At 40.2% G+C, this 26548-nt stretch overlaps 1 protein-coding gene across 12 annotated transcripts in view; it reads left to right on the top strand.

The window, feature by feature from the left end:
• HECTD4 (HECT domain E3 ubiquitin protein ligase 4) overlaps window positions 1-26548 on the top strand; it is a 173888-nt gene that overhangs the window by 96024 nt on the left and 51316 nt on the right. For 7 of the 12 annotated variants that reach the window (XR_015144611.1, XM_086348151.1, XM_086348152.1 and 4 more), the window contains 22 exons: window positions 136-256; window positions 915-1043; window positions 2999-3123; window positions 4640-4793; window positions 5559-5659; window positions 7391-7589; window positions 9664-9810; window positions 10903-11007; window positions 12137-12300; window positions 12904-13137; window positions 14558-14750; window positions 15003-15107; window positions 15610-15698; window positions 16079-16254; window positions 18092-18227; window positions 18322-18463; window positions 18715-18881; window positions 21017-21163; window positions 21853-22037; window positions 24345-24498; window positions 25392-25672; window positions 25888-26077. Coding sequence is in view for 11 of the 12 variants with exons in the window: in XM_086348151.1 (XP_086204277.1) it covers window positions 136-256; window positions 915-1043; window positions 2999-3123; window positions 4640-4793; window positions 5559-5659; window positions 7391-7589; window positions 9664-9810; window positions 10903-11007; window positions 12137-12300; window positions 12904-13137; window positions 14558-14750; window positions 15003-15107; window positions 15610-15698; window positions 16079-16254; window positions 18092-18227; window positions 18322-18463; window positions 18715-18881; window positions 21017-21163; window positions 21853-22037; window positions 24345-24498; window positions 25392-25672; window positions 25888-26077 (3444 nt within the window). In the remaining variant the exon portion in view is untranslated. The remainder of the gene's footprint in view (window positions 1-135; window positions 257-914; window positions 1044-2998; window positions 3124-4639; window positions 4794-5558; window positions 5660-7390; window positions 7590-9663; window positions 9811-10902; window positions 11008-12136; window positions 12301-12903; window positions 13138-14557; window positions 14751-15002; window positions 15108-15609; window positions 15699-16078; window positions 16255-18091; window positions 18228-18321; window positions 18464-18714; window positions 18882-21016; window positions 21164-21852; window positions 22038-24344; window positions 24499-25391; window positions 25673-25887; window positions 26078-26548) is intronic. The other 5 variants (XM_086348154.1, XM_086348153.1, XM_086348155.1 and 2 more) reach the window with 5 other exon arrangements.

A 26548-nucleotide genomic window follows, 5' to 3' on the forward strand; every position in this document is an offset into this window, starting at 1 on the left:
GTAAGATGATTCACTTACAGAGCCAATGAATTTTTCGTATCTGCTATTTGTCATCTTGTACTGATTGTGTAAGTTTTATCCTTTTATTAGTTAACCATCAGTATCTTATTGTTACATTTTTCCTACATTTTAAAGACTAAATGATGAACTTTTACACTACATTCTGAAGATTGTTGTACGAGAATCCTGTATCTTAATCACCAAGTGCCAAACTGTCTCTAAAGATGATTTTCAAAAACTCCTTTCAACTGTGCCTGTAAGTAAAAATGTGTTTAATGAAAGCAAAATTATATCAAGTGTCCTTGTTTTCATTTTACCATTTTAAAGTATGTGTGTACACACATACTTATACACATACTTTTCAAGGATAGACTTAATTGATGAAAGTCAATGAACAGCTGTGCTTGTCTTAGAAATGTAGAACTAGACAAATCCACTTAGAGTATTTTCTCCAAAGACTTTATTCCTCCAGCTTAAATATCTTAATGCAATAAATTGTTAGACTGAATTTGGATGTTTTCATTTTGTTTAAAATCCTGGGGATTTTCCTTCTATTAATTTTTAATTTAGCATTGTTTTCTAAACCAGCAGTGATTTACAGAGACTGATAAGAACCAAAAGATTCTTTTAAGGGTTTGGGTAGAGTCTTCTGTCACAGAGATGCATGTGAGGGGGAGGGGGGAAGAGGAATTACTTATTAAGAGGCAGAAGTTCAAGTATCAGAGTGATTAGTGAGCAATGTATAGCAGAAGGCAGAAAGTTATGATAAATGTATTGAAATAAGTTACCTGAGAAACTAACTTGGTCTGTTTTCTGTACTTTCTCTTTTGCTTCCCTTATCAAAATCTTTTAAAAACGTGAGCCCTTCTTTCAGTACAGTTTAGATCATTTAAATGCCCTTATTTGTATTAAAGGCCGCATCCTCCTGCCTGCGCTATCTGATGGCAGTTCAGAACCACCTTCTCAGTAACACTATTTTGATTAAGCCTGATGAGAATGATGACAGTGACAACTCCTTGCAGGGAGAGACATTGAAGGTACAGGTAAACACCAAGCTTTATTCTAACGATGCTTTCTACCCAATGTGTAAAAGCACAGCTTAACTGGCTAAATTTCTGTCTTTGATGATGTCAGAGTTCACCATGTGGCCTATATTTTTGTGTGAGGTAATATTAGGTCACTCATCTCATAGATTTTTATGTCATTGCACGGTGGTTACCATATTTGTGACACTCCCATAGTGTGTCATCCATGAGCTCCTGTCAGTCTTTTTGTGGCTTTATTTTCATCTGTTTTTAAGAATTGGCACTTAACAAGTGATCTCATATGCACCTGAAAAGTTTAAGTATAAATATATGTATGTATATATAATAAATATAGGTAAATGAATCTGGGAGCGTAACATTTTAAACAGTTTTGACATCTTGGCTGGTTTATTGTGTTCTCTTGATTCAGATAACTTTAAAAAGGTGATAATTTTCTCATACTCCTTATATTGAATAATTTCTGAACCTATAGTTGATTTCATTTTTGGTAATTATTTTTAAGTTAGCTTCTGTATAAACTCAATAATTTGTTCCCACATGACAATTTATAGCAATCTACAGATTTTTTTTTTTTTTAGTAGCCCTGGTTGTTATAATCTTGACAGGTGCTTGAGGCTGTTGTTTGCATTGTTCTTCAGAATTTCAACTTCGTTGGGAGAATTGGAGAAATTCATAAGAACTCAATTTTTCTTTAAAATGTTGACTAAAACACATTGAAAAATTAACGAAGAAAGCTATAGCTAAAGATAAAAACCACTATAGTTTGCCCTTTTCTTACCCTTTTACACACACACACACACAAACACACATATAAAAGGGTTCATACATCTGCTAGCTCATATTTATGGGTTTTATCTCATTATGTAATCAGTTTTTAAACAGGCAGAAATACATGAATTAATCATTTAAATTGATTACACTTAATTTGAAAGTGCTCTAATTTCCTAATCAGTATGAAGAGGCCAAAGCCTCTCCCTTGTGAGGCTGCTGTGAGAAATAGAGCCGAGGCCTGTGCAGTGCCTGGATGTGCTGCAGCCCGCAAGTAGTCAGCAGATGAAGGCTGACAGGATCTCATGTAGTCAGTTCAGAATGCCTTTCTCTTAATGATCAAAATGTCTAAATAATACCCCCAAAAGACCCCAGAAAATTCCAACAACAAAAAAACAGTGTTTTTATTTGAAAGACTAAATGTTACAAATCCTGAACTCCTGGAAGGAAATACTCCCGGTAAAGGCAGAATAGGCTGGCTTGTCTAGGAATTCTGGGGAAAAAACGGATACACATTTCACCTGAAGGGTTAGAGTGGTTTGTATTTTTTTTCCTAATAGGAAATAACTGTCAACTAAACATTTCTATGATCTTAACTAATGTTTCTTAACACGTTATTCAGTACTCGTACTCCCATGAACTCTCTAATAGTTATTCTTAATGTTTAATAGCCTGTAACTGCCTGCTACTTTCATTGAATTTTTAAACTTGCCTGTTTTCAAGTGTAATGGTTTAAAACGTTAAGTAAAAAGGTCACTTGCACTGTTTCAGAATGTTGTGTTTTTGTCTCATTTTATTCACCGCCTCTCCATGCACCTTTTGCTGTTGTGTTTTTCTCTTTAGCTATCCTCATCCTGCCCACGGCATTCTTCCACCTGGACAGTTTCTGGGCTGGTCACCGGGAGCTCTCCTGTGCTGGAGGGGACGGGAGAAACGCCTTTTCTCCCAGGGACTCAGTGTGCTCCCCGTGAAATACTGCGTATTTCTGTCAGCACTCCAGACCTTAGCCTCCCAACTCAGATTGTTACTTGCCATCCTTAGCGGAACGTACTGCATTGGGCTTACTCTGAACACTTCATTATTTAATTTGGAAATGCATCATTAAATACATCATTTTGTGTTGTCATTGTGAGTATATCGTCATCACAGAGCTTAAAAATAATTGTGTGATGTTTCCTACCTAGGAGTTAAAGGTCAGTATTTTGGCTCTTGCTACCCAAATCCTGACTGGATGTGATGAAGTGTTGGAAATGCTACAGCAGGTCACAACTGCCCTCATAAATAGTGACATACCCGACCGGGAGCAGAGGTGAGGACTTGGATTGTGAACTGTGGCCTGCTGCCCTTCAGGAAGAATTTGCTTATGAAAGCGAAATCTTTTAGAACAGAACATCACATGCTCACTTAATTCTGAGGCGTTTTTGTGAGACCAGGTTGGAATGGCAAGTGTTTCAAAGCCAAACACAGTTGAAATCTTTAATGGTGCTTTTAGGGAGGAGTGGGCTAACAGCCATGATCTGAGGGCTGCAAGGTATGGACACCATCCTCTCTGACACATGGGTCTTCTGCCACCCTCGTTCCCAAGTTGGCCTTTCCTTTCATTGCCTCACTCAGCACCGTGTGCGCTTAGTTTCCTTGTGGTGAATACTCTAGAGAGGAGGAAGTGACTCAGTGACACAGAAATAACTGCTCTGCAAAAGACGATACTGACACAGTATCCCGAGAATTTACTGTAATTTTACTTCTCCAAATACAGGAGTGATCTATTCAGAGGGTAAATCTCTCTTTCCCCGTACTAAAGCTCTTTCTCAGTCCTCCCCATTAAGATTTCTGCTATGGTTTCTTGTCAGAGATGAGTTACATCTTGTGTTTGTTGATTATTTCAGTGTTGAGATGCTGATCTGAAACAGTGCCCTGCAGTGTCTCTTTTCTCTAGTAACGCTGTCTGTCCCATGTCCCTGTTTCTTGCCCACTCCCAGAGGGCAGGTGGGCAGGCTAGAGCTGCCAACAGTGTGATCCAGAAAGGCATTGCACTGGGGCTTGTTGGGACATGTCAGGTTCACTGTGGGCACATGGAGCAGGTCCGCCTGGGGAGGACACACAGTCTGAGAGCCGGGGAGATGTGAGTGTTCCAACCCAAGCATCCTAAGTAGTTTAGAGAATTTACATAACCCACATGTTTCTTGGGGTGAGTCACATACCTTCGTTCTTTGAGCAGAGGATGAGTTATTAAGAATAGGATTTTAGGTAATCATTTCACAATATATACATATATCAAATCATTATACTGTACACCTTAAATTTATACAGTGATGTCAGTTATATGTCAATAAAACACGGGGTGGGGGGAGAGCATGATTTTAAAGACAAATTAAAAATCTACTTGCCTCTGTCCCACATGGGAACCAGTTTCTTTAGGCAGCTGAGTCAGCGTTGTAGCCATTCCCTGTCTCCTTATCAGATATTCAGTGCAACACTGCACCCTGCAGCCCCAGAGCCAAAGGAACTTGCAGGTGGTAACTAGAGTACCTGTTTGCATTTTAGAACCCATTTATAAAGTGCTTCAAAGGTGCTATAAAATGCACCATATAAACTTGGTAGGGCAAAAAAAATCACAGTTCAAAGGTAAAATCTATTACTAGATTTCTGTTCTTTCCCTCTCCCTCGTGGGAGGTGGAACATTTGTAGACTGAATTGCTGAAACAATAAATGCTTAGCTAGTACCAGGAGATGCAGTTTAAGAGAATGTGTCAAAGAATAATGATAGTGGCTTCTTCTCATGCCTGAGAATTGATGAAGCTGTATGTTTTCTTGAACTTTTGTAGGTTAAAAGGCTTGGAACAAGTTACTAAGGCTACTATGCTTGGTCACCTTCTCCCAGTGTTACTCACTTCCCTGATGCATCCAAATTTACAAACTTTGACCATGGCCGATGCCCTGATGCCTCAGCTAGTGCAGCTGGTACTCTATACCAGTCAGGTATGGTCCGAAGATGTGCCAAAGTGAACTGCTCTTTGGGAGCAGAAAATGAAATAAAGGTGCAATGAAGCAAAACATGGTGTCATAAAAATAAGTTGAAATAGTAAGGGAAAACAGTTTGTTTGACTAAATTACTTACTGCATTCATTTAACAAATATTAATTGCCAGTGAACTGTAAAAATACTATCTATGGTGCGACTGAGATCCTTCCATTATATTTAGTCTCCTGAGCCTTTGCTGGATATTGGTAATGAATATAAATGATATGTTCCAGAGTTAAAATGATATTAAGTGGTCTAAGTAGCAAAGCATTTCTTAGTGAAAGAGAACAGACTGGGATTGTGAAAAGATGACTTAGGTGAGAATTCTAAGTTTGGCTCTAGTACCATCCAGATGGGCGTCCTTGATAGCTCAGTTAGTAAAGAATCCACCTGCAATGCAGAAGACACCGGTTTGATACCTGGGTCGGGGAGATCTGCTAGAGAAGGGATAGGCTACCCACTCCAATATTCTTGGGCTTCCCTTGTGGCTCAGCTGGTTAAGAATCTGCCTGCAATGCAGGAGACCTGGGTTCAATCCCTGGGTTGGAAAGATCCCCTGGAGAAGGGAAAGGCTACCCACTCCAGTATTCTGGCTTGGAGAATTCCATGGACTGTATAGTCCATGGGGTCGCAAAGAGTCAGATACGACTGAGCAACTTTCACTTTCACCATCCAGATAACTGACACATAAGCACTTTAGGACATGATGCTTTTGTGTTTCAGACGGCTTTGCTGCTTAAAACCCAGTGTCCTGTTTTTGCTGAGGTGGGCTGTTCCCCATGTGGTGCATCAGACCAGAAGGGCAGGCTTTTGCCGGATGAGAGGTAAGGAGCACTGCTTCCTGCAGGAACCTCTGCCATGTTTTCCTCTGGTGAAAGCCTACTACTCCCTTTGTAGTACTCACTTTGTGATTTTTTTAACTGGGAAAAGACAGAGACTTCAGGGTCAAACCTTTACAGATAATTAAGAGAATGGCTTTGGAGATTATAGGAATGGGTTAGAATAAATTTCCCTGCAGATCAAGAGATTAGCTCAAAACTGAAAATTTTTCATATACCAATGATGGAGATGTACAGCTTGACAGTTTCTTAAAAAGTAAAAATATATCTACCATGTTATCCAGCTATTCCACTTCTAGGTATGTACACAAAAGAAAAGAAGGCACAGAGTCTTACAGAGACTTGTATGTGAAGGTTCACACAACAGCTTTAGTTAGAATAGTCCAAAATAAGAAACAAGTCCAAATGTCCATCAACAAGTGGAAGGGTAACACTGTGGTGTATCTGTGTAGTGGAATCCTACTCAGCAATAAAAATGAATGAACCACTGATATTTTCAACAACACAGATGAGTCTTAGAATACTTAGGCTGAGTGAAAAAAGTCAGAGCCCCCTAAGAAGTACAAACTATGATTCTACTTATATAAGATACAAAATACAAACTAATTTCCAGTGAAAGAAAATGAAGAAGTGACCACCAGGATTCCCATGAGGAAGGAGGAGACTTCAAAGGTATATACAGAAGGCTAAGCTTATCAAAATGTACACTTTAAATATGTGCTATTTATTATATGTCAATTACATCTCACTAAAGCTGTCTTTAAGAACATTGATCAGAAAGGAAAGACTTCCTGGTTTTTCTAGAGCAGCATGCTCTCTGGTTGAGCATTGTGTGGCAGTAAAAGTCTGTATCTTTGTTCAGTGCTATTGGCCATGGCCACCTGCTGTTACTGACCTCTTTCTGAGTGGCCAGTGTGGCCAATAAACTGAATTTTAATTGTGTTTCATTTAGATTCAATTTAAATGGCCACACTTGACAAAGTAACCCCTACATTGGATAGCGCAAAGCTGAAACAGAAAAAGAATTCCCCAACAGCTGAGTTTAGGGTATAGGAGTTTGTATTCCATGATACAAACTTGGGCTGTGAAGACCCTGAGAATTGAATTACAATAGAGAAGAGGACCTTCAAAGGCACTTTTCTTTAGTAAAAATTACAGTAAAAGTAGTCATGTAGACTCATAGGATTTTTAACACTTGGCATTTTAGTTATCAACAAGAGGAGACTGCAGGACCCTTCCTGTGTGATTTGGAAAATGGCCAGTCTTAAAGGCCCTTTACAGTATCTTTTCTCCCCTGAGGAATTTTAAATGAGAGTTGGCAAAGTGGTCTTCTTCTGGGTATGAATTCGGCTTCTCCCTTGAAAAAAAAGGGAGGGGGGGAATGCAAATATATTGTCTAACAAAGAAAAAAGAACCTTAAATATAGGAGTTTAAAAAACATTTCTGGGGACTTACATGGTGGTCCAGTGGCCAAGACTCTGCATTTATACTGCAGGGTGGGCCTGGGTTTGATCCCTGGTTGGGGAACTAGATCCTATATGCTACACAGTGCAGTGTGGCCAATAAATAAAAGGCTTTTTGTTTGTTTGTTTTTGTTACAGTGTTGTCATACTGCCTATTGTAGAAAATTAAACCAAAATTTCTTAACCTTTCATATTTTACTGTGTATACCTTTTCCTTTCCTTGCTGTTAAGCTCCATTGCTTTCTGGTTTTAGAATGCTGGAAGAGAAGGAGGAGCCAGGGTTTCTCACTGGTTTAAAGATTCCTGCTCCATGGGCTGCTGGGAAGACTGTGGAAACAGTCCACCCTGTCAGAGACAACTATAAATTTAAAGAAACTGTCCACATCCCCGGAGCTCGCTGCCTGTACCTTAGATTTGATAGCAGATGCTCTTCGCAATATGACTATGACAAAGTAAGCAAGAACTGATTTAGTGTTGGTTTCACCTCTAATAAGCTGTTTTCTTTAGATGCTTCTTATTTTTCTTTGCTGCTGGTCACCATTCTTGACTTATTTCTGTCTGCAGAGATTTCTTAGGGAGAACTTTCTAAGATAATGACTTAAAGGGTAGTGACTGGCAGAGTCAGAGCCAGCACCTCTGCAGTCCAAGAGCAGTGTTTTAATGACATGTTGAAAGTGGACTTTTGTAAGCTTTCAAAAGTGTTGCATGCTGTTTACCTCTTGCCTTCCCTCTGTGCTTGGGATTCCTGTAGATGTGAGTGTCCATTCACTTCAAAAGGTCTCGCTGCCCAGTTCTTGGGGCTTCTCATGTATCTTTTGGGAGAAGGTGGCTTTTTATAGAAGGGCTTCAGATGTGCCTAGGACCTGGTTTATATTTATTTAAATTATTTGTTCTTCTTTGCCCTTACCTCAGAGCCCACACAGTTTGAGGAATTATAGTTTTTAACCTAGTGGCTTAACAATAGTAAGTAAAAGAAATCATTTTAGGGGTTGAAGTATTTTCCTTTGTATCTAATTGTTGCATTGCAAACCATTCTGTTGAGCTTATGTGGAAAGGCTAATACAATTGTGACATGTAACATACAGGTACAACTGAAGGATTGTCTGATAGTGTTGTATGCACACAGGGTTTTTTTATGTGAATTGTTAACTATCTGTTGTCTTTTTCTGTGATCTGTATAAGGGCAAATGATCTTAAACGCCTTTAAGGGAGAGTTTTAGGTTAAAAATAGAGAACTTGTTAACTGTAAATACTGAGATGGTGAAACACATTACTGGGCAAATTATAGTATCCTCTTTCCCCCCTTATCTTCTAGGATAGTGACGATTCCCAGATGTCTAGAGGGGTTTAAGACTTGCCCCTAAAACTCACCTTAGCCGGAAGCAAGAGAATTTAGAAAATTCTTTAGTGGGTTTTTCAAAAAATATATCTCCTGGCATCAGTCTATCCCACTTCATAGCTCCTGGCAGTAGCTACCCCTATTTCCTACATTCATTTAGTAACTATTTAAAACAGAAATGGAAGATGTTACTGTTTTAGTTGGTGTCATTTTGTTTCTCCTTTAAAAAAAATAATAACTTGCATCTTCTGATGTAAGCTAACCTCCATCTGCTGTAGACATTAGTGTTAAAATGGAGGCTTAGGGAGGCTTACTACATGGATAAAAGTAACACTTACTTTTCCAGCGGTCCCTGGCTGGTGTCCCCCAAAGGTGCAGAAGGGTAAGAAATCATAAAGTGATGAAGCATCTAGGGCTTAAAGTGCAGCTTTTAGATATGAACTGAACTCAGCAGTGGTCAGAGTACATGTTACAAGACAGAATTTGGTATTTACAGAAGCCAGAGCCTTCTTCCTATGAAAGTATTTGAATGCCAAATGACCTCTAAATGTTTTTCCTGCGTGTTATTAATAGAAAGTTTGTTAACTGTGTATAAATGAATAGCTTTTATTGAAGAAAAATACTGATACATGAAAATTGACCCAAGAAGAAGCAGCCCCTTTTCTGACCCAAATTTTGTGTCATTTTCTTTTTATACCATTAAGCAACATTCTAAGAATACATGGCTTATTTTCAATTTGTTGCATCTTTTAAAATATTCACTCATTAAATTTTTTTGACTTTTGTTGTTGTATTAGCTATAACCATCTTACCATCTGCATTTGCTCACTTTATTAATTTGGGGGAGGATTTAAGGGGCAAACTATACCTGTCATTAATAGGCTATATCTCATTACTTAGAATTAAAACAGATTTTTAAAAAAATATGTACAGTAGCTGAGTATAACTTATTTTAATGTGAGGTCCCCAAGCCAATTAAATCGTGCTAATATTTGTTACTACTCTGAGGCTACCCTGTAAATACCAATGGCTGATTGCATCTAAACCAGTATCAGTTGTACCTAAAGAAAAAAATCAGGAAATATTAGTTATAATGACCCCAGTGCCTGGTTATAAATGTGTTTTTAAACAAACATTTTTTTGCAGCCTTTTTATTTGTAGATGTTGTTTTTGTTTTTCTTTTACAGTCTAACAGTATATTTTCTGTTTTGAAGTTGGTGATATACGCGGGGCCTAACACAAACAGTAGGAAGGTTGCTGAGTATGGAGGCAATACACTGGGATATGGCAGCCGTAGTGTCTTAGGAACTGGTTGGCCGAAAGACTTGGTGAAGGTATGGTATTCAGGCACATTCGCTTCCTAGAAAAGAAAATGACCTTGCATTCCTCATGGGCCCAAGTATTAACTGTAACTCTAGAGAAAATTTGCCATGGGGACTCTTATTGAGGTGGGGATCTTAGATAGGCCTTAAACTCACTAGAATGAGCTTCCTTTCTTTATAAGACATCAGACCCCTATCCACTCCAGAACTTGGATCTTTTCCATAGGTCGCCCCATGGGCTGAGGTTGTCATAGCATCTTTTCCCTGGCCATGGAAAGGACAGCTAGTTCTTCCTACTCACTTGTTCTCTAGACTCCCTCATGAGGGGTGTCCTAGAACCACAGAGCTGTTGCCTTTTTAAAATACGGAATCAGTGTTTTCAAATGAACTGGGGACTTGAGAGCAAAAACAATGATCCATTCTCAAACTGATGAGATTGGAGCCATGCTTTGTAATGTGGGCTTCAACTTGAAGTATGTCTATCTAGAATATAAATATGAACAGAAATGCCCACTGAGACCTGCAGACCTCTCCAGAGTCTGTTCCCATAGCTTTTATCTCAAATACATTACATACCTGCTTTAATTCAGCCACAGGCAGCAAGTTACCTCCAGATGGGTAGCCCAGATGCAGCCAGATCCAGATTAGCACAAGACTGAATTATTTTCTGATTTCCTACATTTTGTCTCTTACTCATGTTGTTGGTTCTACAACACAGAGCATGGTCTTTCAGCACTCTCTCTCTGTTCTTAAAGACATCTATTTGCCCACCTTATTGGCACAAGTGAGGTGGTAAAAGTGGAGAGGGGAAGGCAGAAAGCACAGAAACCTGGGGAATTTATTGAAGTTAGGCTCAAGATTTGATCTTTACTCTGGTCCCACTGTTGGGCAATTGTGGCCCATTTCACAGATGCCTCATTCCGAAAGCTCCCTGGTCAGGAAAGACAGCTGAGAGGGGATGGAATTTGAATCAAAAAGCAAGTGAGGAAAGGAGTGAAATATTGCTGTGTGGTCCTTTTCGAAAGTAAATCTCTAAAATTCATTGCTCTCTTGCAAACTGTGTGTTTTGTTTTTAAAGTGCATTTTCCCCCCTTAAATTTTAAGGTGGAAGGAGATACAGTCACCTTCTCCTTTGAAATGAGAAGTGGCCGTGAACACAACACTCCCGATAAGGCTATGTGGGGCTTTGCTTGCACAGTTCGCGCTCAGGTATTTGAACCTAACCACTGCTGTGGGCAGAATGTACTTTTTCCTGTGTCCTTGGTTACATACATCATATTTGCCTTGGAAACAGGGCAGAATATGAGCTACTGTTTCATCCATCTCTTCCACTTGGCTGTAGTAAAACCATTAACAGAAGTTATAGTTTTATGGAATAAAACTAGCTAAGACCTAAAATCAGTATAGCACCACAGAAAGAATCCCTTGTTAGGGGCCCATCTTCAAAGCCTGGAGAGGTGGTCTGCTGCTAGCATCTCTCCAGAGGGTGAGGAAGACTCGAACACCTGATAGAAGTAAGCACTTGGATTCTGGTTTTCAAAGTAGTAGGATTGGATTCTTTTTATTCAGTTCCCAAAGGCTCTTCTTGCCGGTCTAGATCTGTCTGTGCTTATTTACTCGTGTTATACTCTGTATATAGCTTAAATCTACTCCTTCTAATAGTGCCAGTTACTTTCCTCCCAGGAATCTGTTTAAATAAATTTCTCTCCCACATGGAAAAAGAGAGGAAGAGAGAGTAGTAAGAGTTCTCCTAACCCCTCTAGTTGACTGATTTGTATAACACATTTTAGCACTGGGAGGTTGCTTAAGTTTAACCAAGCCAAGACTCTCTAGAGTGGGATTATCTTCTAGAATGTAAGCTCCATGAGGGCAGGCATCTTCATTTTGTTCTCTGCTTTCTCTCAGGCACCTAGCACAATGGCTGGTACACACTAGGCACTCAGTAAATGTTTATTGAATGAATTCAGTGTAATCATTGACAGCATCTTCGTTCAAGCACAGGATGGAGGTGACAAAACACAATAGTGATTTATACCTAGATAGGTATAGCAGAGAGGAAGCTATCCCAAAAATCTTGCATGTGTTTTGTGCTGTTTCTAATATGGAGTCTTATTGGCTCTTCTCTCTCCAGAATTGTGTTGAGACTTCACTCTGTGGTCATTCCAGTGCCACCATCTATCTCCTCATGGTGTTGGGTGCTGTCTCTGTGTCCCGTAGCAATGATACTTGATGCTGCTCTGTGAGCCCTCGTGGTTGGGGACAGTGCAGCGTGATGCAGCGCAGGTGACGTGCTCCGCCGTGTAACTGACCAGTGCGGTTTGCCCTGTCTGCATTGTAGGAGTCTTCGGAGGATGTGTCAGGAGGCTTACCCTTTCTGGTAGACCTGGCTTTAGGTCTATCTGTGTTAGCTTGTTCCATGTTAAGAATCCTATACAACGGACCAGAAATTACCAAAGAAGAAGAAACCTGTCAGGAGCTGTTGCGGTCCAAACTTTTACAAAGGTAACAAAGGCTTCAAATCCAACTGGTTTTGCTCACAAAGGAAAGAGGACTTTATGTGAAAAACTTCTTTTAGTACATTTCCCAGCTGATTGGGCCTACTGCCTGCCAATCCTGTGGGTGGGTATCTCTGTGTCTAAGAAATAAGATGAAAATTACACCAAAGTGCCTTGTGGTCCTTCCTGTACTAAATGTGAAATTGCAGCCTTGAACTGTATAAGCTTTTCTCCAACCCAAATATTGTATAATTAAATTAAAGGATCCCCAAAAGGATGGGCAGATGGAAATAAAGCAAACAGAGCAAAATGTTTATTCTAGAATCTCAGCTGTGTGTATTTGTGTATTAACCATATATTTCCTTCAACTTTCCTATATATTTGAAAGTTTGTGTAATAAAATGTTGGGGAGCAGGCAGAGTCCCAAAGATGGGGTTTCATTTAATGTTCATTTTTCTTAAGCCTCTGGAGGAGGTTTGATGAATAAATTCTTAGCACATAGTGTGATCCTTCATGTGCTTAATATATCTGTTACTTAAGTTACTTAATATATCTTAAGTAACTTTCCAGATAGAGGAGGAGGTGAAGAATCTCTTTTCTTTATGCTCAGGTGCCAGTGGCAGGTAGAGGCCAACGGTGTGATCTCCCCTGCCCTTACTCCAAGCCCATCTCCGCTGCCTCTGACCATCGAGGAAGACAGAGAGTTCACTTACCCGTCTGATGTCCTCGTGCCTCCTGTTGGAAACTACTTTGACCTGCCCCGGATAAGGCTGCCTCCAGGAATCATGATAAAGCTCAGGGAAATTTCTGGGCGTGCTAGACCACAGTTTAGACCAAGTATAAAGTATGTTGCTGTATAGCATTTTATTTTCCCAATGAAAAAATGTTTAAACAAGTGAAGGAGATGTATTTCTTTTTGTAGTCTAACAAATTAATCTTTCATTTATTTTTATTTTATTTTTGCCCTACCAACTAGCACACAGGATCTTTGTTCCCCAAGCAGGGATCAAACCTGTGCCCCCTGCATTAGAAGCATGGAGTCTTACCATTGTACCACTAGGGACGTTCTTGAACCTTTAATTTTACATGTACTTAATGGAGAAGGCAATGACACCCCACTCCAGTACTCTCGCCTGGAAAATCCCATGGACGGAGGTTCCTGGTAGGCTGCAGTCCATGGGGTCGCTAAGAGTTGGACACGACTGAGCTACTTCCCTTTCACTTTTCCTTTCATGCATTGGAGAAGGAAATGGCAACCCACTCCAGTGTTCTTGCCTGGAGAATCCCAGGGACGGGGGAGCCTGGTGGGCTGCCGTCTATGGGGTCGCACAGAGTCAGACACAACTGAAGCGACTTAGCAGCAGCAGCAGCAATGAATGTTAACCAGGTATTGTGGGGAGTACCCCAGGTGGTATTCCCGGTCAACAGGCTTCAAAGTGTGGGCTCTCAGTCAACAGCATTAATATCACTTGAGAACTTGTTAGTTCTTAAGCCCCATTTCACACCTACTAAATCAGAACCTCTGAAGGTGGGGCCCAAGTTTTCCATATGATTTTGATACAGGCTAACATTTGACAAGTTCTAGGTTTTTCTCAGGTGGTTTAACCTTGTACTTTAAGGAGTCATGGTAGTCATCGTGGTTTCCATGGAGTCTAGAGGCATTTATTTATTTTCGATGCCCAGAGAGATGCTAATGGTCTTTAGAATGTGAGGTCTTACAGTGACAAATGTCTTTGTGGTATTCTTGCTTAAAGTCAAGTCTGTTTTGCAGGCCTGTTCTGCCTTCTGAGGCAAGATTGGCCATTTCAGAGAGAAAAATTTAAAGAATAGATGAAATTTAATGTGAAAAAATACAAAAGCACCATTGTTTTCAGCCTAACATCCATACGCCTAAAATACTATGAACCATAATACTGCATAAAATGAATTGGCAAATAAATGGTGCCAAAGATCTTTTATTAGCATTAGATCTATTCCAACTTTAATATAACTCCAGCTCAAAATTTTACAAATAGTAGAAAATCAAGTCTGTTTAATTTGGGTTTTCAGCTTCATTGGCCAGTGTCGGTTTTACCTGTTCAATATATTAAGTTTTTGCCATCTTGTTATGAAAGCCATCATAATGTTCATGCCACTTCATTGTGCTGAAGATGGTGTGGTGAATATTTAACATACTTACAGTGACATTCTCCCATCTATAAAAACACAGTGTTGGTACACTTAGAGCATGGCACGCATCTGACTAGTTTCCCTTGTGATCACAGAGAAGTAATTCAGCCAGATGTGATGGAGGAAATGGTGGTATCATGTGTTATTAAGCACTTGAACTTAGTTGATGCACTGCAGTCCCTAATAAATTTCCAGTATCAAGAAGAACATGCTGAGGAATATGATTTACTGTGTAAAATCATGGGAGAGACATTTAAGAAACTCAATGCCATGGAGAGACAGCTGCAGGTAAGTAGAAGTTAAAAGCATTTAGATGTCTCTTATAACTGTTGGAAATGACATCTTTCCTAAAAATTTAATGATGTTTAAAAAGTGATCTGAAAAAAAAAATATTGAATGAGTATATTCTGTAACAGAAACTAACATAGTAGAAAAAGAAGTATCTGAATTTTAAAAAGTTAATTGTGACTAAAATTTCTAAAGTCACAGATTCCTTATTTTGCATCTAGTTTCATGTTGTTTTCTATTTTAATATGTCAGAGTGTTGCAGAATTGGAACAGAAATGGCAGAGTGAAGTTGATGATGCCATGCAGGGGAAACTGGAGAACAACATGCCTTTCTTCTATGATTACCATTTCAATGAGGTGAGCAAGTTGTATGACTCATCACTGGGCATTGCTGTTGTCATATTAAGTCGGCCAAAAAGTTTGCTCAGATTTTTCTGTAACAATAAAAAAAATGTCATTCTTAAAATGTTGCATACCTCAAAATGTACCCAATCTCTAAAAAAGGTTAAATAAAGTTGTTTAGGTTAACATGTCAGTGATACAAAGAGTCAGTTACTCAAATTATTCAACTGATTAAACAGTTTTATAGAGCAGTTATTATCATTGCCAAATTCTGCTTTCAAGCCTTTTTTAAAAAAGACAAGAGTTACAAACAATAAAGAAATCCCTGGAAAGTAGTCAATGCCATTTTTAATCATTAAAATATCAAGTAGTAACTTATAAATGTGCTTCTGGTGTAGAAACATGGACCAAAGGTGGGTTTTTGTCCCTGAAATTTTCTGTTTCTTGTAACACGTACAGTAAAATTCGGTTTTTGCAGATCCTGCATACCATCTTTTCTTGATTTTTCCTTCTTTAGAACAAAATGAAAGAACTAGAACTTTTGTGTTCAATGAAGGAAGTCTCCTTTGATGGAAATGATCTTGAAAACATGGTGCTATCTCTGAGGTTAGTGATGTTAGTAACTGTAAAGCTAATTTATCACCTTGATGCTCAAAATAAAATGCAAAGATCGCATCTCTTAACAGATATTTTAAAAAATATTATGCATTCACTAAATATTTTAGAGTTGAAACTTCTTTGGTATTTGGAAATTTTGATTTTAACCTTCAAGAGTTAGCATATAGGCATCTAAAACTGGGCAAGAGGAACTAAAACTGGCTGCAGTTAAAGCACTGCCTTCCTTGGATGGGACAGGGAGAAGGCGGGCAATGTTTATCAGGTTACTTCCATTTCATTTCTCCTCTGTCTTCTCATACCCTTTGTGATTAAACACTGGTTTTGGTAAACCAGAGGACGACTAAATGCACATCAGTCTTTCTTTACAGGGAGAAGTTCCTACAAGAAGTGAATTCTCTTATTCAGAAACCCTCGCACCCACTGGCTAAAACGAAGACGTTAGTGAAGAGTCTAATGAACCGAGCTGAGCTGTTGCTGCACGTCACCATTGCAGCCCAGTCTGGCCTCACAAGAAGCATCTCAGGGACCCCCGCGGAAACACCGGGTACTGCTGACAGCAAGCCCTACAAGGCTCTCTACACTAGTCTGTTCATAAAACATACACTAGCTATTTAAAAAAAAGAAAGAAAATAACTCTTGTGTACTTGTAGAAAGGAAAAAAAGGAAATTTCAATGTTATTTTGCTTTTTACTTTTTCTAGCCAAGAAATGCTTTCCATTGAAGTCATGTGGTACTTTGTGAGTCATCTGAGCATTGGGGGGTGCCTTGTCACCTGCCTTGTTTAGTTTTGGGGGAGCATCTAAGGTGTGCAGTGACATATATTTTTATTATCCAGTGATCCTCACTTTTAGATTATAGATTATCGTTTTCATAGTAACATATAATTAGTCAACTTTGTGAATTCTGTACTGCATCATATTTTCCTCTTGAAACTGAGTTTGCATTTCCTCTTTAGTAATTATGTGGAATCTTCTAGCATACATTTGCACTATTAATTTTTTTCCTGGTCACATTTTAATTGTTAGCCTGAGAATACACTTCTCAGGGAAATCAATGAGTCTTCTTACTTAAGTCAGATCCACAACACTGGGCAGACCCCATAATAGCAAGTGTTAATTCTCACTCAAGAGAATAAGTCATAAACATGTTCTTAAATGAAAGACTCCGTGTTGTCTAGCCCCATTGCCTGATGGACACTATGGAACAAGTGAACTTGTTTTCATCCCAGCTGACTACCTAGGGCTCTTCTCACTAGGGACAGAAGTCTAGGATGACTCCTAGGTTTCTGATCTCAGTAATAGGGTTTCCCCCGCTGAGAGCATCAGGGGAAGCTTTCCAGACATGAGATAATGATCACATGCCAAGGTGATCTGCTGTGCCACGTCTCTGGCCGTATTAGCCTGAGTTCATTAAAGGCCCCCCCAAAAGTTTCCCACTCAGTAAGGCCAGTGATGCTTTCCAGGAGGCTCTTGGCACCAGAGATGATGAACCAGTAGTTTCCTAAGAGATAATATCTTCAAAAATTATAATTTTTTTTTAGATTGAAACTATCTAACGTTCTTAAGACAGATTCAAAATGACCTCAACTTTCTTAACATCTTTTTTCTTAGCTGATCAGCACATGCAGTTTTGTCTGCTTCCATTAAAGTATTCTTTTACAAAACACCTATTTCCTGGATAGGAGCCACATGTCTTATAGGAAGGGCCAGTCAGATTCTAGGAAAAGTGTAATATTTAGTCACACCAGCTATGATCAAAGCAGAGGTTTCACCAAATGGCATTAAGTCAGCAAAGTAAATCCAGGATTAAAGGGGGATCAAAGGCCATCTCTGAAAAAAAATGATCTGCATTTATTTGAATTAAGATTATTTGCTTCCAGAGACTATTTTCTCTGTCCTCTCTTGATTTTTAGAATCCTTATATTAAAGTTAACAATGGGAATTCCTTGGCAGTCCCATGGTTAGTACTCCTAGCTTTCACTCCTGATGACCCTGGTTTAATCCCTGGTTAGGGAACTAAGATCCCACCGGCCACATGGCCCGGCCAAAATAAATAAAAACATAAAGTTAACACTGTTAGTTTATGAAATTAAATGAATTTTTCAGGTTTTTTTTGGAAACCCAATTTAATAAAAGAATGTGGTTTTTCAAGCTGAAGTAATTTTTAACCTTGGTATTCGAGGTTTAAACCTCGGTTTTCAAATTTTTTTAAAATTGGCCTAAAAATCATCTGTGCATTGTGCTGGCTGGTTTGGGGGCCAATTTCCTGGAAAGCGAAGGTACTCTTAGTTTGGTGGTTCCTTGTTGGTTTTTGCTGTCGCTGTGTCATTCTTACAAATAGGATAGCAGATACGTCAACCTTCTTCTTCCTTTCTGTTCCAGCTTGTAAATCAGCCTCTGAAACAAAGGTGATCTCTCATGCTGTGCGTCAGCCTGTTTTCCTTCGCAGCATGTCGGCTCCCTCTGACCTGGAAATGATCGGTAATGAAGATTTGGAATTTACTAGAGCAAATCAGAGGTAAATAGCTGAGGGCCAAGGTCGGATCCCCCACATGCTGCCACGCACGTTCACCACAGCACACTCCCTGAACGGGTCTCTTGTTTGGCCATAGGCGGCGCCACGTGACCAGCCACCGCAGCAGCTCCTTCACACTCCTGCAGTCATTGGCCATAGAGGACAGCAGGGACAAGCCCACCTACAGCGTCCTGCTGGGGCAGCTGTTTGCTTTCATCGGCACCAACCCTGACCAAGCTGTACGCCCATGTTTTTTGTTTGTTGGTTTTGTAATATTTATTTGTTTGAGTGTGCTGGGTCTTAGTTGTGGCATGCAGGATCTAGTTCCCCAACCAGGAATCGAGCCCGGGTCCCCTACATTGTGAACTGGGAGCTCCAGCTGCTGGACCACTGGGGATGTCCCTGTACATCACGTTTTGCTAAGTAGCTGAGTAGCGCGAGAGGTGCTGTGACCGCAGGAGTCAGGTGTACTTCCTTCTCACATGTTCAGGTGTCCAGCAGCAGCTTTCTTCTGGCCGCACAGACGAGATGGCGGCGGGGAAACACCCGCAAGCAGGCGTTGGTGCACATGCGGGAGCTGCTGACGGCTGCCGTGCGAGTCGGGGGAGTGACACACCTTGTGGGTCCAGTGACAATGGTCCTGCAGGGAGGACCCAGGTCAGTTGTTTCTGTTAGTTTATCCCATCCTGTCTGGAATGGGCAAAGGCCATTGCAGAGATTCCTCTTGGGGCCAAATGTTAGATCATGGTGTTTGCTAGTGTTTTCCAGTAAAATAATACATTTTTCTAAAAATGGTACAGGATAGAATTAAAAAATTTACCACATGTAACAAAAAGTAAATTCTCCTGACCTTCCTTTTCTAAATTCCACTATTATAGTTGTTTCATCAACTATACACACGTAAATAGCTATTTCATTGTCCTTGTATGCTTAAGTGTTTGTATGTGATTTTTTTTTTTAAACTCAGTTCAGGTTATATTTCACGTGCCTTATTATAATCAGTTGTTTTCCTCAATAAATTTTGGACATCTGTATCTTTTCATGTTAATATGTATAGCTCTGCTTTATAGCTTTTAAGACCTTTTACAGAGCTCTATTGTATGCTATATTTATTTAACTCCTCAGCTGCTGATGAACACATGGGTTCATTCATTCTCTCTTTCACTCTCTATCTTTTCTTTTATCCCTCCTTTCTTCCTGTTTTGTTTTGCTTTTCTATTAACAGTAGTGCTGTAGTCAACAACCTTATATACCTATATTTTTGTATACTTTGGTGCTTATTTTTATTGGGTCAAATTTCTAATAACATAATTATAGATATTAACTTTGAGGAAGGGTTTATAACTTATTTGTGAGGAGTTTTTCTATACTAATGCCCGACTGGGCTTCAAAGATACTTAGATAGACATAGAAAAGGCGTTCTTGCGAAGACTGGACTACAACTGCTGGAGGCTGCTTGTGCATCCTGACAGCTCTCAGGAACTCTGGCCAAGAAGCAGAAGCAATAGCTGGAGGGAAACATGAACTAAGAGCTAACATGACTGTCTTGAGAAAAATTTCTGTGTCGATCAGGAGAAGCCAGGTTATTTTTTGGAAACAAACAACTCCCAAAATCTCAGTAGCTTAAAAAACTAAATTTTAGTTTTTGCTCATGTCCCTCACAAGTCTATCTTGGCTCGTGGTAATTACAGAGAGCTTGGGACAGAGGAGGGGACAACCATCTTGGAAAGCTGTCAGGCCCCTAGTCAGAGCTCTGACTCATTGGCCAGACTAGTCACATGCCCACCCGACCACAGCGGTTCCCAGAAGGCGTAGTGAGTTACACTAATGATTACCACAGCTCATTTCCAGAACTTTCTCTGTAACACTGGCAGCATTATTCCTTTTCCCCTCATTACATTATATTTTCCTCATGACATTATTAACGCCATATGTCAGACATTTTAAAAAGTGTGGAAAATCCCCAAAGTACAAGATAAAAATCACCTGTAAATCCGTTTTAAAAACCCATTAATGTTTTAGCATATTTGTTCAGTCTTTATTCTAACCTTAGTGATCTCCTATAATGTTTTTAGTGCTTATATAGCATTGCATCATATCCTTGAACCTTTATTAAGCCAATTTCCTATTTTTAAATCATAGTTTTTGTTTATTTCACTATTATAAGCAATATTATGTTGCATATCTTTGTACATAAATTCAATAGTTCCAGTTTTCAACTAAAATTAATTGCTGTAGAATCTATCCCAGGTTGTGTTTTTACATTGGGCAAGTCTTATTTCCCAACTGGATTCTCATATTCTGCTAATTATTGGAGTATGAACTTGCAAAGGATACTTAGCTAATATATTTGTGTCTTGGTTTTCTCATTAGTACAATTGCATTTATGGTATTCAGTACTGCATGGGCTGAGGTAGGCCTGTCTCAAATGAATGGTTTCATTATTAAATAAATTTGGGAAATGTTGGGTGCCTTTCTCCTGCTCCAAGAGATATGAAGGACTTTAAAGCCTTGAGTTGTCCTGGAGTGAGGAACCCTGCTTACCTTTACCTAACCTAGGATTTCCCAGAGCATCCTAGAGTGTGGGCATTGTCTCTGAGGCACTCTTAGGAAGCCTGCCCAACAGCCTTCTGTAGTCTTGCACTTTGGGAAACACCAGTCTCCAAGGTTCCTTCAGTTCTGGATTCATCTAGCCACTTTTGCGTTTCTCAGAAGACCTCTCCTGCTTTCGTGTTCACTATTGCTGTTCTTGACACAGTTGAGGAAGCCTGAGCTTTGGTTCTGTTTTGTAGAATTGAAGAACTGACCTGTGGTGGGATGGTCGAGCAGGTCCAGGAAGCCTTCGGTGAGACCATGACCTCTGTGGTGTCTTTGTGCGCACGTTACCCTATCGCATGTGCAAATAGCATCGGACTCTTGTGTACTATACCTTATACCAGGTAAGCAAAGAAATGCTTTTTAGTGTATGTAAGTTATACCACAGTGTCACCAATTAAATAGAAATATTTTTATTTATTAAAAATATTTTAAAAAAGGATTTTTTGGTTTTGATTATCCAGTGACACTATCACTCTGATTAAATGAGCTTGTCGCCTGACAAATGCCTAAAGTTACTATGTAAATACTTATTGTTGAGTTCCTACGTGATCAAAGTTGGATCCGCATTAGAAATTATGTTACATAGTCAAAATGGAAAAGTTTGAAGGAAAGAAAAGGTCCCTAGGAAGTTACTTCTTATATTGGGCAAAACTTTTTGCCTTTGCACATTTCCTTTCTTCATTACTTGATTAAGAGTTTGAAGATGTCAAGCATTCATGAAGTCAGTCTTTAAATCCCCTTATGATAAAATATGCAATTTTTTTTCTATTATGATAACCTTGTGTTGATTCCATTGATTTTTACTTTGCTGTCCTGTATGAACTAACCAGAACTTGAAATTCATTATTTATGAAGGAAGTTGTCATTCTAAAAATTTCTGTGTTGAGTTTTACATGGTAGCATCCTACGTTGTAAATAAAGGACTATATTGACATATTTTATGGCCCTTTGATAATCTGGATCTTAAGTGAGAAGTTCCTAAGAGCTGGTCAGTTATGTTTCTTTCAATCAACCCTTTCTGCCTGGCCAGGAGTGAAGAGAAGTGCCTGGTGCGGAGTGGCCTTGTCCAGCTCATGGATCGACTATGCAGCTTGAGCAGTCAGACTGAGTCCAGCTCCAGTGAGAAACAAACCAAGAAGCAGAAGGTGGCCACCATGGCCTGGGCAGCCTTCCAGGTGCTTGCCAACCGCTGCGTTGAATGGGAAAAAGAAGAAGGTGAGGAGCAGGATCCCTTTCTATAACAGAGCTCCTTGATTTCTTCTATCGATGTGTTTTTTTTTTAATTTAGTATTTGTGCTGGATGAGGAAAAGAAAGACTATTAAATTACATAACTAGATTGATTTAATCAATTATGATTTCATGGGAGGCTCTTCAACAGCATGGTTCTGTGAAAATTTATCACTGTGTTATGACATTTAACAATATCCTAATGCAAAAGACATTATGCTAAGTGAAATAAGCCAGGCACAGAAAGACAAATACTGCAGTGATCTCACTTACGTGTGGAATCTAAAATGCCAAACAGATAGAAACCAGAGAGTAGAACAGTGGTCACCACGGCTAGGGGGCAAGGGGGATGGGGAGATTTTGTTCCAAAGGACACACTTTCTGCTGTAAGATGAGTAAGTTCTGGAGCCCTAATGTACAGTTTTGTGATTAGAGTTCATGATGCTTCACTTATACTTGAAACTCACTGAGAAGATGTCTTGTATTTTCACAGAGAGGTAATCATCACGTTGTATACCTTTTAAAACACTCACATTCTACAATCTGAGTATATACAGTTTTTATTTGCTAGTCACACCTCAGTAAAGCTGAGGGGGCTGGGAGGAGTGATGACCACCTGAAAGAGGATAGTAACCCCGGAAATTGAAGACATCTTTCCTTTCCTTCTTGCCATCACTGCTAATGGTATCTGAGTAGATACTTTTATGAAATGATTTTTCAGTTGTGCTTTTGAGATGCTATTTCCAAATCATATGTTCAGTCAGCAATCCAACTTAAAAAGTAAACTTGAAGGATAACTCCTCCATACTATCCCAGGTATATAACATGTCATTCGCTGTGCGTTTTATTGTTCTGGGAGCCAGGCATAGGATGACTAAGGCATCGTTCCTCCCCTTAAAATATATGGTCCAGTGGGAGAAATAGGCCAGTGAACAAATAATTCCAGTGCAATCAATGCTGTGATCAAGGTGAGCACACGGTGCTGTAGGAGAAGCATAGAGGTCCTTACAGACCCTCTGTACTAAGGAATCAGGCAGAGCTTCCAAAGAAGGTGATGTGAGCATTTTTCTTGAGGGGTAAAGGAGACTTCCCAAGTAGAATGAACAGTCAGTGGCAAATAACTTTTGTGGCTTTTATGAGAGGTGCTTGAAAATGGAGAAATCCAAGAAAATCTTTTATTGTGTTTGAGAAGAGGTCGGGTGTGAGTTAAATATCAAGAAGTTTTCCAAAAAAGAAACAGACTCACAGACAACAAACTAGTGTTTACCAGTGGGGAAAGGGAGAGAGGAGGGGCTATATAAGGGGAGGGCACTGTGACAGTGAGAGTGACGTCGCTCAGTCGTGTCTGACTCTGCGACCCCATGGACTGTGCCCACCAGGCTCCTCAGGCCGTGGAATTTTCCAGGCAAGAGTATTGGAGTGGGTTGCCATTGCCTTCTCCAGGGGATTTTCCTGACCCAGGGATCGAACCCAGGTCTCCCTCATTGCAGGCAGATGCCTTACAGTCTGAGCCACCGGGGAAGCCCCAAACAGTTGTGCATAAAGTAAGCTACAAGGACATACTGGACAACACAGGGAATATAGCCAATATTTTATAACTAAAAATGGAATACAACCTTTAAAAATTGTGAATCACTATATTGTACACCTGTAATTTATATTGTACATCAACTATTTTATGGGAAAAAAAATGATGTTTTCATCCCAGTAAAATGATAATTCTTCCCTGTCAAAATATGTTTCTGGGTTTTGTGTGGATTAATTATATTCAGTTTTAATTAAGAAAAATGTCTTTTCCTGGGACTTCCCTGGTGGTCTAGTGCTAAAGAATCCACCTTGCAATGCAGGGAACGCAGGATCAATCTCTGGTTGGGGAACTAAGATCCCACATGCCTTGGAGCAGCTGAGCCTGCAGGCTGCAACTACTGAAGATAAAAGAAAAAAAAAGAATTATGTATTTCCCCAACATTGAATCATTTTTCAAGTTACTGTTACCTTCTTTATGTTTCTGTGTGTGCTTAGTTGTTCAGTTGTGTCGGACTCTGCAACCCCATGGACTGTATAGCCCACCAGGTTCCTCTGTCCATGTGGATTCTCCAGGCAAGAATACTGGAGTGGGTTGCTATGCCAAGTTGTTATCTAATGGGAGACACTAATCAGATGGCTAACAAAATACTGAGCAGGTTAAAGAAAAATTGGGCAAAGGGAGGCTTTAGTGCAGACCCGCCACAGCTGTAGACTCACCATGCCTTCCTGGGATTTTCACCATGCTTTTTCTTGCTTGAACTCTGAAGGCGGCTCCACAGAGGCTGTGCACTCAGGTCTGGCCCGTCAGGTGTCCAGCCTTCTCACGAATCACCTTGCCCGAGCGACCGAGTGCTGTGGCAACCAGGCTGCCGGGAACGATGCCCTCCAGGACGTCCTGAGTCTCCTCAATGATCTCTCGAGGTATGGAAGGGCCCCTGGAGCTATGGGAGGAGGTGGCTTTTCCTCTGAATGATGGAATTCCTTTGGGGAGAGGGTGGCTGTCTTTAGAAACATCTAAATTACTAGGCCGTCCTGACATGCTCCTGCCTCAAGAAAAATAGTAGAGAATACAGTTGTTGAAAAATAGCATTTAGTTCCAAAATGTGGAAAGTATTTATTTGAATATATATACCACAAAATTACATATTATCATTTGCTCCAATACTTTGCTGGTAACAGCTGCTAGCCTTTCGGATCAGTACCACTGCATTTAGTAACCAAACAGCTTAACCTTCATTATAGCAAGATTAAAGACTAACCAGCCAGGACTTGTAATTAATTCACCTTCTCATGCTGTGTCTTTGAAAGAAGATATTCTTGGGAGGTTTAATCATGTGTGAGCTGTGAGGCCCACAGAGGTTTGTCCACCTAAGGCTGCTTATTCTCTGGTTTCTGCTGAAATGTAACAGGTTCAGCTGTGGCAGAGCCCAGACTCTTGAGGTCTGTACAGCACTGTATTATCTCTTTGGTCTTGAAGCACTTCTTGAAAAGGAATAAAAGACTAAATTAAAAGCCTCCTAGCTTGGGTTTCTAAGCCTTGATGCTCTGTGAATCATGCTGAACTAGAGGATCTCAATTAACTAAACATAAGGAATCAAAAAATTTTCAAAAATCTTTTAAAGTATTATTGGTCAATTATGAGCCTTCATCAGATGGTTATAAAAAAACCTTCATAAAAACATATTGCCAAAAATCTGTGTCTTCCCATGAAATCTGAAGTCAGTTTGCTTAACCTCATTGAGGGAACCTTTGTTTCTGAATTTCTATAGATCAACGTCCCCAGCATTGTGGCCCTTTTCTTCCTCTCTTTGCAGGAGTCATATAGGTAAAGCCATCCTGAGCCAGCCAGCTTGTGTGTCCAAACTCCTCTCCCTGCTACTTGACCAACGCCCATCCCCAAAGCTGGTTCTTATCATTCTTCAGCTGTGCCGGGCGGCACTCCCGCTGATGAGCGTAGAAGACTGTGGGAACGTGGAGCTCCCACCCTGGAGCTACTCCGTCCCCTCCCTAAACAGCGAGCAGGAGGATCCCAGCGACCCAGCGTCCAAGATCGCCTCGCTGCTCTTGGCAAAGCTGGCAGACTATGTGGTCCCAGGTGAGTCACATCCAGGACTGGAGAAAGGCACCGTCACTTCCTGTGGATGATCAGACCAAGCTTTCCCTTGTCCACAGTCGCAGCTGTGCTTCCTATGATAAAAGGCAAGGGGGAAAGGGTAGGAGAGAGGGAGGAAAGAGAGATTCCAAAGCCAGTGCTTCCCCCATCCAGGGGAGCTGCACAAACAACTTTGCAATTTTTCTGTTTGCTTGAAGGATGTCAGACAGTCCTTTCTCCAACTGCTTCCGAACCTGACACCACATTGACAAAAACCAGCCCCAAGAATTCCTTAAAAGGCGATAAAGATCCTGGAGAAGAGAGTGAAGCAGTGGATGGCAAGCTCTCTATCTTCATCCACAAGCGGGAAGACCAGTCGTCCCATGAAGTTCTGCAGCCATTACTAAGGTGATGATCGTAATAGTCCATGCCTTCAAGCATGAGCCACGTCACAGGCACTGTGCTGAGTAAGCCCCTTACAGATGTCAACCATCTCAGCCCTCATCACAAGTAATCACTGCTACTATCATCCCTGTCGTTACACACAGACAAACTGAGGCAGAGCTGAAACGCAGACACAGGTCCCTCTGACTTTAGAGCCTGAAATTTTAACCATAACTCTGTACTGTCTCTCTGGACCCAACAGAGTGGAAGTCCTATTGAGTATGTATCATTTGTGTCCAACCAAATCTGTAGTGTGACCTCAGCTGTGAGAAGGAATAATGCAGCTTGGTTTTCAGTTATGGGCATCCCTCAGTCATAGTAAAATTAGGGATACCATTGACTATGAGGTAAAGAAGAAACTTTTTCAAAAGCCATAATTAATTGGAAGTATGAACAATATGATTGCCCAACAAAGAAGTAAAAAATATAATTATT

Source organism: Bos grunniens, chromosome 17 (genome assembly GCF_055505025.1).
Source record: "Bos grunniens cultivar Pamir isolate PY7600 chromosome 17, Bosgru_T2T1.0, whole genome shotgun sequence".
Taxonomy (NCBI): domain Eukaryota; kingdom Metazoa; phylum Chordata; class Mammalia; order Artiodactyla; family Bovidae; genus Bos; species Bos grunniens.